The sequence below is a fragment of the Toxotes jaculatrix genome, chromosome 10 (genome assembly GCF_017976425.1).
Source record: "Toxotes jaculatrix isolate fToxJac2 chromosome 10, fToxJac2.pri, whole genome shotgun sequence".
NCBI lineage: Eukaryota > Metazoa > Chordata > Actinopteri > Toxotidae > Toxotes > Toxotes jaculatrix.
Genome location: NC_054403.1, coordinates 15,970,326 through 15,987,165, shown reverse-complemented (window position 1 = coordinate 15,987,165; position 16,840 = coordinate 15,970,326). Strand labels below are relative to the sequence as shown.

At 39.8% G+C, this 16,840-nt stretch overlaps 1 protein-coding gene across 4 annotated transcripts; it reads right to left on the bottom strand.

Annotated features, from left to right (window-relative positions):
* Nucleotides 1-252: 252 nt before the first annotated feature.
* On the bottom strand, nt 253-15,589 carry stx3a (syntaxin 3A). 4 transcript variants are annotated; one of them, XR_005894693.1, is made up of 12 exons: nt 15,219-15,589; nt 8,836-8,910; nt 8,638-8,737; nt 8,134-8,208; nt 7,911-7,981; nt 7,591-7,699; nt 7,431-7,504; nt 6,301-6,435; nt 5,376-5,486; nt 3,824-3,943; nt 3,568-3,611; nt 1,555-3,452 (listed from the first exon to the last, which is right to left on the bottom strand). XR_005894693.1 is itself a non-coding variant. In XM_041047984.1 (11 exons), exons 1-11 carry the CDS (start codon nt 15,246-15,248, stop codon nt 1,023-1,025), a joined length of 969 nt encoding a protein of 322 aa, XP_040903918.1. In that variant the 5' UTR covers nt 15,249-15,589; the 3' UTR covers nt 253-1,022. The 4 variants fall into 4 exon arrangements, 3 of the variants coding, with proteins under 3 accessions (XP_040903918.1, XP_040903916.1, XP_040903917.1); XM_041047984.1 differs by lacking the exons at nt 1,555-3,452; nt 3,568-3,611; nt 3,824-3,943 and adding exons at nt 253-1,100; nt 4,972-5,082; XM_041047982.1 differs by lacking the exon at nt 3,568-3,611.
* Between the last annotated feature and the right edge of the window lie 1,251 nt (nt 15,590-16,840).

Below are 16,840 nucleotides of genomic sequence, written 5' to 3'. Positions count from 1 at the left end.
TGAAATGAGGTCAGGAAAGCTCCTTCATACACGGATGTCATGTCGTGCATCGCCATACCTCAGCTGCAGCTTTCACACATGTAAAATGAGGGACAAAAAACATGGACAATGCTCTGAAAGTAGAAGGTGTTGGGTTGCAGGAGGCGAGCCAGAATGGATCTCTCCGTGCAAACAGGCGATCAGCTGAGCCATGCGTAAACCCCCAACACAAGAATAACGAAGCAATAAGCAACGCTTGGTACAACGCACAGAAATCTTTTATTACATAACAGGCTTTACTGGGTTGACACACAGCCAGTGAGCGAGTGGCAGCCGCTGTTACAGAAAAGACCATCATTACAAGCATTGCAGCAACACGGACGCATACAGATCACACACAACAAAACCACACAGTTTATTAAAATGATGACAACGAACAAGTCAGAGAATACTACTTAATTGGACATTTATGACCTCAGCATAATTATTTGTTTGTGCTCACGTGGACTTTTGTGGCCTAAACATCACAAAAAAATCACCTTAACGCATTTTTTTTACTAGGTATTTCCTTAGAAATAATTTCCTGATAATTACACTTTTTCTAAATACGGTTGTCTCCTCTAGGTACCACCAGGAGGCGGTAGACTATAGTCGACCAAAATGATTAAAAGTCACATGTTGAGTCTGGTTGTGAACAGGCAGAGTGAGAAAAGTCTACACATTTATAACACATTTTCAAACACTTCATACAGCAAGAAAAATAATTTATATTCAATTGAGTAATAGAAGGGTAAGTGCACGGGACAGATATGGTTTCCTTTTTTTTAAATACTTTATTAGTTTTTAAAGCAAATTCAAACAATGGTCAGGGTAAAAATATGGGGGCACCTCAGGAAATTTTCTTTTTCTTGAAGAACGTTTCTTCCCTAGAAATACCACCCAAAGACAAAAAAAGGGGGGGGCAGCATTTTAACATTTAGTCTTCAACTATTGCATATATAATGTTAAAGGCTGATGAGGAGTTTTACCTGTGTAAAATGTTTTTATGAGAAGAAGCTGTAGAGATAGGAGAACCCAACGATCCCAATGATGGCACAGCACAATGTGATCATCATCTTTTTCTGTAGATTAAACCCAAAACAGACAGGAGTGAGTCAGAATGATTCACATTAATTCATGAGCCAAAAAAACAGTCAAACACAGCACAACTATTCACATCTACAGACACGTCGGTTTGAGGAAACGATTGATTAAAAAGGAGAACAGAGGGTCAGAGAGGTTAGGGTGTGTGTGTCTGTGTGTAAGGATAGAGGAAAGACCTAAAAGAAAACTTACCTTCTTTTTTTACACTTGAGCACCAGTCTTTAAGAAACTATTTTGCAACACAGTGGTTAACATGCCATATAAACAATCTGCTGACAACAGCACCTATAAAACACATTCTCACAGATCCTCCATAGTATGCAGTCATCAAAAAGGGTAAAAAATTCAGTTACATATTTATCTTGTGTCACTCACAGGGGGAAGCAGGGCAGACAAGTGTTAGACCGCAATGAAGCACTCTTAAACCAGTCATTAAAAAACATAAAATCTTTAATCTCCATTAAAATCATTGGCACTTAAGTTAAAAGTCTACAACAGTTACAGTTTTCTTCTTCCTCTCTTAATGCAGCCTGTGCTTAAGAAAAAGCCTTGAACAGAGGCATTAGGACTGAACAGTTGTGGGCAGAAGTCTAAAGATCAAGCCGGCAGGGGGTTTTTACTTTCAAGTGCACAACCAGAATGAAATGTGCCATTCAGGCTACAGTGGAACAGAAACAAAGATTTCATTCAGTGATGGTGGCTCTCATCACGCAGTAGACATTTTCCAAAGTATGTTGTTGCACTGTAAAACCCCTTTGGTCAATACCTGTTAACTGAAATGGATTATCTTGCTTCTTCTCTTTGATAACTGGTGGAAATGGTATCTCTGATACAGTCCTAGTGTGCACATCTGTAATCACCTGCTTTAATTACCCTATTAAAGCCACAGGGTGACAAATATGAACACTGTGCTTTAATAAATTGTAGATTTCACATATTCCATCTAAAAAATAAAAGCCTAATGAAATGATAGTGACCAACTGAGAGCTCTTTCAAATATTTTGTTCTTCCTGTTTACACCAGTAAGTTGTAAAGAGCTACCAGCCATCGAGACCACACTGGACCTCAAAGTTTCCATTTACACTTCATCTTCTATGTGTGACTTTATTAGAAAAACTTTATCAAAACATACAATAAATACAAAAACTATTTTGACTCTTTTGGGAAGCAAGCCAAGTCACCATTGTTACTACCAGTCTCTTTTTATATCATTTGGCATTTAAACATTATGTTTTATTACAGAATTTTAAAGGGGGAAACGATCACGTCTATAGATGTCATAGTGTTGCAGTGTTCAGATAAATCTTGAAACAAGGAATGCATGCTTATCCCCCTAGCCTTCCCCTAACCTTTTTGCTTGTTTGCTTTTCTTAGCTCTGCCTATCCACGGAATGTGTTTCTTTAAGCACCATCCTTCATACATTGAAAATCAAAACCACTGTGCTCTCTAAACTGAAGAATTGAGTGAAAGCACTAACCCTCTTCAAGTTGAATAAGTCATATTCAGGGTTAGATATTGGTAACACAAAACATAATAATTCTGTTATTTACCTGATCATCTGAGCTTAATTAGAGAAATGTAATGAAATGTAAAATGGCTGGAACTCCTCCAAACCAATAAAATCCCATTACAGTGAACAAACAGTAGCAAGCTTTTCAATCGCAAAACTGTGTCAAGGCTCATAAAGGCAAGAAATAAAGATAAGGAAGGTGCTCTGACTTGCTGAACAGTAAAAGAAATTTCGGATGACAAACACTTCCCGGCTGATTCTTTGGCACTGCATGTTGAAACAATGAAATGTTTAGTGACACAAGTGAAATTATGATCGGTTATGTTTCAATTCCCTTTTCGCCTTCGCAGATACAACAGGTATTGTACCTTATGTCAGCTTCAGTCTCATTTCCTCATTTACAGCAGAGCATCCTCAAACTGTCCAAGCTACCCAAGGGAGCCAAACAAACCCATGCAAACCAGGAAGGGTGGTTCAGATGGGATTGGTAAAAAGAAATTCAAAGGTCAAAAATCTTTTTTTTTTTATGCTCACAAATCCTGTAGATCCTCTTTTTTTTTTTCCAGTTCTCCAATGTAACACCAAGCCTCCCTCTACTAGTGAAAAAAAAACTTGGTGCAGTTTTAAGTTAATGGTCCATCTGAGGTGACCAGTATCAATCTTTTCTTTGGTGAAGCCAGCTGATGAAGAGTAGGACGGATGATGTGGGTGATGAATAAACATGATGGTAGCAGCACAGAGGTCCTGCTATAGTGTGAGGATGACGATGAGGAGGATTAGAACAACCACAGCACAGACCGCACCAATAATCATCATCTTCTACAGAGAGGGAAATACAGAGAGACACAAAGGGAGAACAGAGTTAATGAGTGCATGACAACTGAAACGAGCCCACAGACCAAACGCCAGCTCAAACTGTGTGCGACTAACTCACCTCTAGTACTGCTTTGTTTGTTCAGCAGTGACCAGAGGCAAGTGCTACAGAGTAGGAGAAAAAAAAACACACACACCCAAGAACTTCAAATACACACAAACACACCTCAAATAAGCCCTCAGGATAGAAAGAAAACACACACACACACACACACAACCTGAGGAAAAGAACGAATGTGAAAACCCTTTTCCAAAGCATGCATTATACCCACACCCATTGTGGCACTACGGCGGTTATTTGCTCGAGAGTTACTCACCCTTAGCTCTCTTCTTACTCAGACAGCTCATCAGCTTTGCTTCAGTCCCACTGACAAACCGATAATGAGAGCTAGTAAGGCCAGCAAGACCACCACAACCACCACAATTATCACCATTTTCTGTTGGGAACAACCAAGTACACACAGTGACATCAGGACCAGTCTCAGTGGGAAACAACAATAAGTATATTCTTAGTGCAACAATCATATTATCACTGTATGTTATATAGTTTTTATAGTAGTTTTACATGAGGGAATATGTACAGTATAGGGAAACAATAGCCGCATCAAATATCATGAGTTCTCTATGTAGCTTGGTAACCACCCCAAACTCCACGCATCAATCTTGCTGAAGTCGGATAAACCAGTTCTCTCTTGGCACAACAATGTTGACTTTATGTTAATGTGTCAATACAAGTTATTTTCACACATGCTGAAACAGCCAGAAGCTAACAAACAATATCTTCATATACCGTAGAGCTAAAACCAAAGAATGACTAGAATCATGCAGCAGCCAGGAGCACACTGTAAACACAGACAAAGTTAAGGTTAAAGTGGAAGAGAAAGATCCAGGAGGAAAAAGTTAAGTGTGAATCTTGTATGTGAGTGTGCGAGTTTGTGTGTGGTTGTTTAAGTAGGTCAGAGGGTGTCACAGGGTGGAGGCACAGGAACAGAGCAGAGAGGAGAGTTGGGGATCGTCACAGGTAACGAGGTGAAGATAAGGGCCTCGATGGTGGGGATGGCCTTCATGTTGTTAGGCAGGTTTCCCAAAAGCATTCTCCAGTTAAAGCCATTTCCACCACATGATAACTGGGCATTTAGACCAAAGACAGCCTACTGCTGAAAAAAAGAAGGTCATGTTATGTCAGAATAACATGGATTCACCTGCGGTGCTGGTGCATCTAATTTAATCATGTTGTAATGCGAGACAAGGCTTGGGAGGTTCATTCTGACTCAGTCTTTTGTCCTGTGGTGTCTAATTTAGACCCATTTCATTTTTCACACCCCTCTCTTCTTTGTACTGCCTGTATTTAAATTTGAATACCTCTGATGTCAGGGTCATCGCCTTTCTTTTTTAAGCGATAAAATAAAACAATTTCTGCTGCTTTTGGGAAACCGGCCTGCTCTTCTTGACCGCGGTCACTCACACGGCGAGCCTCTTGCTGAAACTTTGCAGCTTTCTTAGTGTCCGCCACAGCCCTCTCCACAAAGCCCACTGATTGGTCCATGTTACTCTCAATCCTGTCAATCATTCCGCCCTAACATGGGGCATGATGCCAGAGGTAACGAAAAGTAATAAAAGAAAATACGTAAAACAAGAGTGGGACAGAGAAAGAGAAATGAAAAGCGAAGCACATAGAATGCAGCAGTTGAACGTTGTTGGGAATGTGTGTATAGGGTGAGGGGGTGTGATCTGTCTGCACAGTCTGTGGTTTAAATGTGTCAAACAGTGAAAAAAGTGTTACAGTGTCTAGAAAATAGGCAGAAAAAAAAAAGAAATAGGAAGAGGTCACACGCAAACAGCGGCAGCCGTTGGCCAAAGATACATTACCTTACGTGCTTTGGTCTGGTACCTTACAGCTTTTTTGGTCTGTTCCTGAGCCACTGCTATGTGGTCCACTGACTTGGACACATTCTGCTCTATGTTGTCTACTATGTCACCCTGAAAAACACACAACAATTAGTAAGACACAAAGCAACATGTACGCAGAACCAAAGATAGCAGACTGGTTTAATCATACAATAATACATATGTATGAGAGGTTCTTCAACCAATATTTTGCTTCTGGTGATTGTACTGTCAAAAGCTCTACAGTTACTCTAACTTCAGACAGCTTCAATAATGACTCCAGCATTCAGATTTATGATAACGGTGAATTTTTTGGAATAAACCTCTTCCAACTACAAACAGGAAATAAACAACAGTTGAGAAAAGAAAAAAGTGTGCTGGGAAATCACACAACACAGAGCAATAGCCCTTACCTTAAACAAGCCTTTCCCTCAGAAAGCATGGTGCAAGCAGCAAGAAATATGTAGTTATACTTTTGTACGCACATACACAGAGTGAGTGAGTGATCAGCAATATGTGTTTGCACTGATTCTAGTGTAAAAGTCTGATCTGGTGTCTACAACGGTGCGTTTATTTGTACATCTTACTAAATGCTTTCATGTTGGTTCCATCAATGTTGGGTGATGAGATGGAGGAGGCAAGTAAAGAGAGATATAAGAAAGGCATGGAGCTGGAAAAGAGGAAACAGAGAGACGCAGATTGATAGTCAGACCACACTGGTGATGGGAAGAGAAATAAACAGGAGGAAAAGAGTTGAATACAGCCTGGACTAAACACAAAGCCATGGGAAAATGCAAAGAGTGAATAAAGAGTGAATAAAATGAATGAATGAATTAGGTGAGAGCTTCCTAAAGTAACCGATGGGTGGACAAAATGATGAGCTGATGGGAAGAGCAGGGGAGTGTACCTGGCTCTCCACCAGCATGGCGATGTCTACAAACATATCGTGCAGCTCCTTGATGCTACTTTCCAGACGGACAATGTCTTTGTGTCTGGATTCAATCTCACTCAGGGCTTGTTTAGAGATCCCAGAGTCCACAATCTGTAGAGAAGAGAGGTTTTCTGTTACCACACACAGAATCAGTCACAGACATGAACTTACTATCGTCTCAACATCACATCTCAGTCTTGGTGTCACATCTAATGTCCCTTCTTAACTACTTCTGATTTCTGTGGCTGTTTGCATCTTCACAAGAGAACATGAGAAACTGAAAATGAGGGTGACACATTGAGTGATGGAGAGAAATGCATCAGATTCTTCCAATGAAAACTCTCACTTCTATTTTTAAAAGGAAATGACAGTCCAGAAAGTTCTGGCCAGAAAGAAAGACTTTAACATATTCAGGGTGTGTACCTTTGAATCTTAGTAAGAAAAACAGGACAATCTAAAGTACTATTTCATCTCTACTTTCCTGCCAATCAGTTAAGATCTGTATACGTTTGTATTCTGTCTCTATTAAACCCAGTTGTCCACAACTCATAGAAAAGTGTTCTTTTGATATGAGCTACCCTTTATATTTACATTTATGGTCAGGTTTGCTCAGCTCTGGTTCAAAAGGCATTTGGTTGTTATCAAATGTGAGAATGTCAAGTTAAACTGTGTGCCCTTCAATTCTTCCCAAGCTGTACTGGAAACAACCTTCTCAGCAATGTGCACACAGAGAAGCTTTCTCCCGAGTTGAAATGCACTCTGTACTCATTTTATCTGCTGTTCCACGCAGCTCAAAGCAATACAACACAACAGTCTCTGCCTTGTTAACCTCTAGGATTCTCGTTTGTCTTTGCCTTTGTTTTTCCTAAGAATCATCATTTGGTTTGTTAGATATATAAAATGAAGGTTGGAGGACTTACGAGGCCACAAGAAAGCAAACTGACTTTGACCCCAAGAGGCTGCAAGCAGAGCAAGTCTTTAACCAGCTGTTATAAGGCACTTTAAGTTTCACTGTGAAACTGACAACTTGGCTTTTTAATCAGTGTCAAAGCAGTGTGAATGTCAAGGTAGACAGCAAAAATGCACACACATACACACACACTTACCCCTGCAGTGAACACAGCAGCATTGCCACTCTCCAGCATCTCCTCCAGTTCATCATCTGTTGTTGCTTTTCCAGCTGTGGAGGAAAGGAAACAGTAAATGACAAAGGATGCTGAAGGACCATCACACGTCTTTATGGCTGTGTATGTGGGTGTCACTCACTGATCTCGAGCTGTCTCTGAATACGTCCTTTACTCCTCTCCCTGAAGTCCACCTGGGCTTCATTATACTTTGTCATTACCTCCACAAACTTCCTGGACAGCACTGCATGCTAGGACACGATAGGAAAAATTTTAATAAGAACAGTAGTAGTGGGTTGTCCTGTCCCTACTGCTCCAGTATCGACTCATGAATTTTTTTAGATTAAACATTGGTGAACAAACAGAATGTGAAAACAATGTTTACATTCTACATAAGAACAGTTTCCTTCAAAACCATCTTCATCCAAAGGCCACCTACAACCTTAGGTTCACATCATTTACCTGTGATTTACGTATCCGCATGTCAGCCGACACCCTCTCCTGCTCTTCTGACTCCAGATTTCTCTCAATGGCTGAGAATAAAACCAATGTAGTGATGTATGATTTAGCTTGAAATCACTGCACATCGCATCGTTTTGTCATTTACTTCTTCAGTAATATGTCACATTAAATCCTGTAAACATCTTCATTACTCTGACGGACAAGCTAAGCGTGTGGTACTCACTCTTGAGTTTGTTTCTTGCGTTGTTGGCCATCTTCTTTATGTCATTAGTGATTGCCTCCAAGTCATCCTGTGTTTCTAGGAAGGAAGAGACGTGGCAATAAGCAGCTAAGAACGTTAAAAATACAAACACAAATCTACTTATCTTAAAAAAAAAATGCCTCTGTCTTTCAAAATGCTATTACATCATTCTCTGATATTTTCAAACCGGTGAGGCTGCATTTAGTGACACATTTTTATAATACTGCTTTAAGAAAATCAGGTTTTTATGACTGGATGATGGAAGAATATTTCTGAGTTCTTCTTAGTAAGTCCACCTTAATTCAATTCGGGACACAAAAAAGGAGGAACATTAGTAAGGCTTAAGGTTAGATAAGAAAAGCATTAAAACAGTAAGAAAAACACCCTTAATATTCTCCCCAAGTGAGCAGGGTGTGAATACATTTCCAGAAGAGAGCAAGAAGTTCAGGTACATGACGAAAAGCTGGCAGCGGTCAGATATCTTACTCTGATCTGAGGTGGGAGCAGACAGGATGACTGAGTAAAGCCTTTTGACTTCAGCCACATTCTCATCAATTTTATCAATACTGTTCCTGATGTCCTCAATCTGAAACAAACATACAAAAATATACAAAATTATATATACAAAAAGACTCAAACTCCCCACCCCCCCACACACACTTATGCACTGACAGTAACACTCACCTGAGAGAAGAACTCGTCCATGAAGGCTGCGTTGTCCACAGCAATCTCCACCTCGTCGTCATCCTGATCACACGTCTAACAGAATAAAAAAGGTAAAGACTGTGTCAGACTGGTACTGGTAGGTCCAGCTGGCCAGAGGGAGCGTGTGGAGGGTATTAGATGTTTCTCTGAAGCTCACAGTACAAAGCATGTCATCAACACCTCAGGATTAAAGGTTCATTCTGATGTTCATTGTGTTCACCAGACAGACAAGCAGACAGCTGTGCGTGCCTGTACAGCAATTTCTGTCCATTATTTATTGTTTAGCTATCCTTCATTGCGTTTAGCTGTTTTTAAATCGTCTGTAAACACATATATTTTAGATTGCCTGGTGTTTCCGTTCTGTCTTAATGCCTTTCTATGTTTTATGTAAGCATGTACTGCTTTGTTGTTGAAAAGTACAATACAGCCAAGTTCCCTTCTCTTCAGAGGAAAATTAAAAAAAAACTTTCCAGCAGTCAGTGCCTGGCATTAAAACATGTTTTCTAAGACAGATACACCCTGAAGTATGCAGAACAAATACGCTCCATGTTGGTAACAATTACAGAGACATCCTGTTAAAAACAAACCAGCCTGAGGGCACACCATGGTTCCAAACCATCTCTGTTTAAAACTCATTCACATTCGCCTGTGTACAACAAACAGCATGTAAGCCAGATGGTTTGTGAGTCTTCTGATGCTCCATTCCTATGTAAGGCTAAGTATCAATAAAAGCTTTAATAGCAGTGCCAATGCTCAAGCTTCTGTGCCAATACCAAAACAATACTTATTCTTTAGAAATACTTTAAAGCAGAGAAACACGTTTTTTCAACAACAGAAAAACTACTATGATATATAACAAAACAAGCCAAACTTTAGCTTTACCAGGAAGTTACTGATCCCAACCAAAAAACTGTCCCGGAACATAACTACCCACAAAAACCAGAACTTGTTATTTTTACACTCTGGGTAAACAAACAAACAAGGTAGCTTGTTTGGACCTACTTGCTCTAGTTTCATATTTGCCACACAGTCATGAGAGTGGTAACAATATGCACATCTCACTCTCAACAAGAAAACAATAATCATATTTCCCAAAATGTTGAAGTATTCCTTGAAGTATACTTGCATCTCAACAGAAAGCAGATGTACAAGAACTTTGCCCATACAAAACACATTCAAATTGAGCACAATTCTGTGATTTACACAGGCAATTAAACAATCAAAGAATGAAAATGAGCAAGCAAAACTAAGAATCCATAAGTTTATTTCTAGCTGGAGTGAAACACAAAAGCTAACGTTAAGCAACATTTACACCACGAGCCACTGTGGCCATACTAATGAAACTGTTTCCTGCTTAGCAGCTCAGCTTGGTACATCAAGCAGAAATATTGGTCTTACCCTTCTCAGCCTACACCCAATAAATGTATCAGAAAGCTTCTCTCTGCTGAAGTCATAAACATGTCACAAGGGACAGTCAGCAAACACAGGCTAATGCAGCAGGTTGGTCACAAAGAGCCCAGCACTGCTGGTGAATATTTACACGGTGAGGGACTAGGGCCAGGCTCCAGGAAACTCAACCTGTTTTCAAGTGACTTTAAGAAACCACAGCTAAGGTACAGTGTAAACAGACATCATAGGGCCATGCTGTGACAGTGTCAGGTGGAAGGGAAAAAAAAAAAGACTAACAGTGAGTGAGAGGAGATAGTAAGCTCCATTTGTTCCCTCCTTTTGAATTACTTCTGCATTTAAAGTGGAATATGTTTCCACTGGACACCTGATGAGCCCACTAAACTCTTAGCACATTGTAGTATGTGTTTCTGTTTTGTAATGGGTGACTGCGAGCCTGAAGTCCGGACACTTGACTTTCCTGGAGAAAGTCAGGTGTCCTTTCCTGGATCAAAGCCAAAGCATAGAAAATGTTAGCCAACACACCTGCCAACTTCCCCGCTCTCTCATATCACCTGACTCTGCCTCAGTCTCTGAACTGTTAATCTCAATGAATATCAGTATTACACTTCATTAACACTCCAAGAGAGTAATTTTTCTTTAACATGCACTGTTCCTCGGTTTCTTATTGGGTTACACAATGCACAATACAATCATATTAAAGTCGTAAATCAACTAACCAACTAATCACTGCAGCTTTAAGTTAATAAAATGTCCTTTTTCAAGCAAAACTATCAGTTCAGCTTCTCAAATATGATGATTCGCTGCTTCTCCTTGTCATATTTGATAGTACATTGTTGTCAAATAAACAAGTTATTTAAATATATCACCACAGGCTTCAGGAATCAAAACATTTTATTAATAAAATGATTGAAAATAATCTTCAGCTGCAGCCCTACTCAGCAGTAACATTTACTGCAGCTGTTCAAATGCTTTTAGTCTGTCTTTGACTTTGTACCCCTCATCTAAAATTTGACTTGCAAATGCAGCCTGGACTATTTGGTTCAGCCTGCTGTAACTAACAACACTTGGGAACGCAGAGCTCTATGGACACACACACACCAACACACAGCTTGTTTTTGAATCTCTCACTGAGTTATTCATCAAATACACCGCTCTGGCCAACACATTATGCTCCCTCACACTGCGTTTCTGCAGTAGCGAGATAAGAACAAGCGCTCACTTCCTTCCAGTGTCTCTCATTCAGCAAAAATAAAGGGAAAGGGACGGACGTGCAGCACATGCCACACACACACAGGCATTTGCTTTCATGTAAAAATAGTTTGATACTGAAGGTCCCGGTCCGAGGCAGTGACTTTGTCTAAGTCATGAAGAAAACTTTTACAACATTTCTTGTTAAAACTCACTCGCTTATCTTGTGACTCAACTTGGAGATACTGTGGCAAAAGCCAAAAACAAAGCCATAAACATGACTAAAATGCACTTGCTTTCTTATTTTGAGTCAAAAAGTTAAACATAATAGATTAACCTTATGCTGTTTCTGACAACTGCATCGGGGCTGGAAGTGGTGTAATGCACAGTGTAAACCTTCATGATTGGCTGGGGTTGTGAAAGAGCAGACTGTAATGTTTGAAAGGTTTTTGGCACGGTAGATCTAGACTAACATTACCCAAAATTTTGTGCAATATTGTGGTTGTGGCTGCATCTATGGTGAAAGTAAGAGTCATCCTCTCATCATCCTTTTTTGGGAAAATAAATATAAAATTTTGAACAAACTAGATTTAATGCACTTTGTGCGACTGTGCCTAAATGATGTTGACTGACAGAGTGAATGATGCAGCAGCAAATTAGATTTTCTTGTTCTTTTTTTCCCCCCAAAATCAACAAATATGCTATAATCTCAAGCTTAGTTACATCGAGATTGTGTAATCGTCAAAACATACAAAAAAAAAAAAAAAACAACACACTGGATGACATTTGGACAACTTGACGTCAGTGTTAGCAAATACCACACACGCTGCACATGAAGGATAAATGGATAAATGTCACCCTGGATGCAGGCTAGTTCCTTTTATTCAAAACATTTAACTATGCTTATTCTTCATACAAAGCACCATATGTCGTGTTGCATAATTCCCCTAAACAAGGCAATGACTTAACAGAGGTTTGACGCTGCAGCAGACAGAGTGATCCTCTGCCTCACGAATAAAACTGGTCATCAAACTGATTGACTCTCTTAACACACTATGTCACTGGAGCTTCAATTATAAGACTGTTTTGAACTGGTATTTCTGGTCAGATCAAATGTGAAACAGTAAAGAGTGAGCAAAGCCTTTGATAGAAAAATAAAGCACTAAAAAGACACAAGCAAGAACAAAGACTGATGTCATCAGATATCAGTATCTACAGCCCCACTGCACAGTGTCCAACCCTATCCCTCACTTATCTTTCCCATGACTCAGTCACCTTAAAATATCTGGGAGGTGATAAACCAGCAGACTTTGTCTCTGAGGATCATAAATGACGAAACAGTACTGGACATAACACTTTAAACTGGATGTCAGCAGGACTTCAAGGCTGAGGAGACAGCTGAGAAAAAGGAGGGTGAACAAAGTCTAAACTGAGCTGAAAAGGCAGCTGGGTCAGACAAGTGCAAAATCATGTGTTATTTTGTTAATCAATCACTCATTGATTTGCTGCATTTTGTAGTATTATGTCATAATTTAATAAACTGCGTTTGGAGTCTTTGTTGGATTATTTGACATCTTATAGAACAAACTACAAAACTGACGCAGATTAATTAATAATGAAAAGAACTTTCAGTGGCTGCCCTGTGCACTAGACTTTCCCATGGGATGATTTGGAAAGTGAGCGACAAGCTATCACAGCAGCAGGACAGTGACCTGGGGTCAGATTTACAGCAGCATGGTGGCAGAAGCCAAAATACTCCACCAGGACTTGTGTTAATGCAATGCTGAAATCTGACAAGGGATTTAAAAACTCCATGTGCCACTGAAGAAGCCATGTTGGCGCTGTTACAATTTCCCCCATTCATTGAGCTGATATCTGAGCCATGTGGTGGAGAAAAGCAACACAGTCTGCCCACCAGGCCTGTGGTACATGAGGGGAAACACTGTACACACTAAACTGGAGAGGATATGGTTTTGACTGAAAGCACATTTGAAAATACTGAGAGGGAAATGGAAAAGAAAGGCTGAACAACAGAAAACTGCTGTCATGTTGACATCTGCCTTTAGTCTGACCGAAGCTAATGAGTATTTCCATAAAGTCGGTTTCTGTCTGCGAAACATCAGAATGTTTGGTATTTTTTCAGTTTTTGCTTGAAAAATGCCCGAAACAATAAAATCATCAAAACAGTTGCTGATTATTTTCCACAATTCAGCTAATTAATTAATATACAAAGTGTTGGAGATTTACTCACAAGTCATTTGAAATTTGACAAGCAACATTAACAACTAATGATCTTGGTACTTTTGTCTCAAAATGGCCTGAGCAAAGCAACTGCACTCAAACACCTTACTAAACAGCATGCAGCATAAACTGTCACATAAAGCCACAGTTCTACGTTAAGCTACTGTCCTGGTTTCTTGTTGCAGCTCTTTCCAGGACCACAGTATGTCAGGTGACATGATCATGCTAGTGCACCCATTCACATGAACCTATGCCCCCCACCCCCCACACACACACCAATATACAGCCTAAATTACAGACCAGAAAGTTAAACATTATAAAGGAAAGCCAAGTAGGAAAATAAAGCCAGCGGGTGAGTATGGATAAGGTAGAAAGACACTGAGGAGTACATACTGGAAAAAGTAGCTAGGATGGAGGCACCTATTACAACAGAACTGTTACGTAGATTTACAGGTCTTAACATATGTACTCTCACCTTCCCAACACATAGGTGGCCTACTTCACTTCACTATCCACACTTCTTTTCCCAGAAAAGAAGCCAGCTGTGTGTGAGATACACACAGCTGAGGGGGGACCTTAGTACAGCAACTATAAACACAGTAAATATTTGGCCAGCAGTCTCAGGTATGTTCCAGCTATGGCAACATATCCCAACTTGGGTTACAATAGGATTGAGGTCTCACCCCCAGTGCTTTGCAAGTTTATTGCTGTTTACCTTCATTAGCTCCAAAAGATAAATACAAGAGATGCCTCTGTGCTGCTCATGATAAGTAATTATAATAATCTGACTGTGATGACTTAAGACATAGGAACGGAGTATGTGGGCCTTTGAATCCAGGTTCAAGCCTGCCAAGGTGTAGATCCTGTATCCATGTTTTAACTTTCTACTTTGACCGTAATTGAATTTTCCGCTGATATAAAACAGAAAAAAGCAACAGAGACAACGCAGAATTTACAGTTTTGCTTGATAAACATCTCAAAGATTGATTTTCTGTCAATCTGCTAAATGAATAACCAACTAATAATTTCAGCTTTAATGGACAAATTTAATCATTGAGACTGAAAACTGAATGACTAAACTGCCAGACTAAAAGCTGAGTAAATTTATAAATATTTGTATATACACACACACAAGTCTACATCATGTTATAAGAAGCAATGATTGTCTCAGCTACAGCTTAAATATATAAAATGTATAATACATTTCAACTAATTACAAATACACTGTTACACTTGAGGACATCTCTGACATTCACTAAGCCTACATCCATCACGAGTTATGTCATCACATTGTGCAATATTGGTTCAAATGGATAATAGGCGTCAATTATTTATCCTAAAAGCTTAATTAAAAGTGGAAATGATAGTTAAAAAAAATAAAAATAAAATCGTATTTCTAATTTTCACTTCTCATTTATTTTTCTACCGATGTTTTTCAGAGGTTCATCAAAGCGTAGAGAGACAATACTGGAGGAAAAAAAAAAAACACTAAGCAAACTTAACATTTCCTGGACACCACTTACCGCTTTAAGTTGCTCCAATCGATCCTTCATCTTTCAGACGGTTAATTCAAGACTTTTAAGCCAAAGCAATAACCACAATACTGTGTCAAATTGCTCAAAAACTAAACCAATCTCTGAATTCCTCAGCCAGCTGGCAAGCTAGCTGTCCAACACAAACCCACCGCCAGTAAGAAAGAAAATTAAACTCCCCAAAAGTCTTGACGGAGTTGTCTGAGAAACCGACTTTTTCTGAGAAGAAGAGTCTTTCCGTCGTTTTTCCATACAATATGGCTGCTGGGTTTAAAGCCAGTGTTTTTTCTTTGCTAAATCTCCTCGCCCAGGGGATTAAAACAACAGTTGTGTGGAGCCGTATAATCTGTCTCTCCACTGTCCACCAGTAATCATTCTAAAACGCACTTTTCTGCCTCACGCATGCGCGGACAAAGCCCTGTTCGCTGGGGATGAAGCCACGCCCTGAGCCACCTGCACCAGTGATGCATTCAGGTGTTGTGGGAATAATAGCCCATTTTAAAGTCTTCACTGCCTGAATCAACGGCTTGATTTGCTGCCTCCCTGCCAGCTGTCAGTGGAGTGATTGACAGTTAATGTAAACCTTGCAAGGGAGTGCAGATGAAAACAAACTATGTGGCTTATATCTTTATATTGTGACATTAGAACACTGTCTGATACCCCTGATGGCTTTTTTCCAGTGGTGGAAAGCAACTCAAGCAACTGAACACAGTTTTGAGGTACTTTTATTTTTACTTGAGTATTTCCAGTGTATGCTGTTTTATATTTCTACCTCACCATATTTCAGAGGCAAATATTGTGCTTTTATCTGCACCACATTAACCCAAGAACTATAGTTACTAGATACCTCGCAGAGTCCGATTATTAATACAAAATATAACCAGCAATAAATTATAATGCATTATTATTATTGATTAAGCAACATGTAACATTAAAGTTCTACCTGCACATTCGTGCTTCAAATGGTTTCAACACAATTCTGTGATAATCATAAATGCATGTTTTATTTGAGCCTGAAGGGATAGGTATACTGTGTAGGTATGCGGACATTTTAATGAGGTGATAGAGCGTGATAACTGTTGTTCCTTGTTATCACCTCCAAACCTGCAGCGTGGTCGTGGGGTTGATTCAGACCGGGAAATACGACACTAGTCATCGTAAATATCATAAAATGATGTTTACACGTTGGTGCTATTTCGTAGAAACATCCCCTCGTTGATTTCAGTTGATCCGATAAGGGAACGTTTTATAACAGCTTGTGACCGACTGGGAACTGGCTGTTGATGTCTCTTCTGCAAAGTCATTAGCACCATGTCTGATTGGTTAAAAAGAACGTAAGTCTAAACGTGTGGAGAACTGCGACGTAGCTGCGTTCTAACCCAGCTCCCCGGCAAAGAAGCCACACGTCACAGTGAATGTGCGGCGTAAAGCTGTTACGTAACCCTGTAAGGAAGGTTCACCGTAATGGGAATGAAAGAACATGACTGACACCTGGTGGCCACCATTCTGCTGAACGCAGGCCCCTGCTATGCTTTGAAATAGCTCTGGAGATCTGTTCATCTGTTGAGCTACTAAAGCTCCATCATTGTGCCCTTATTACATGGCTGGATTAA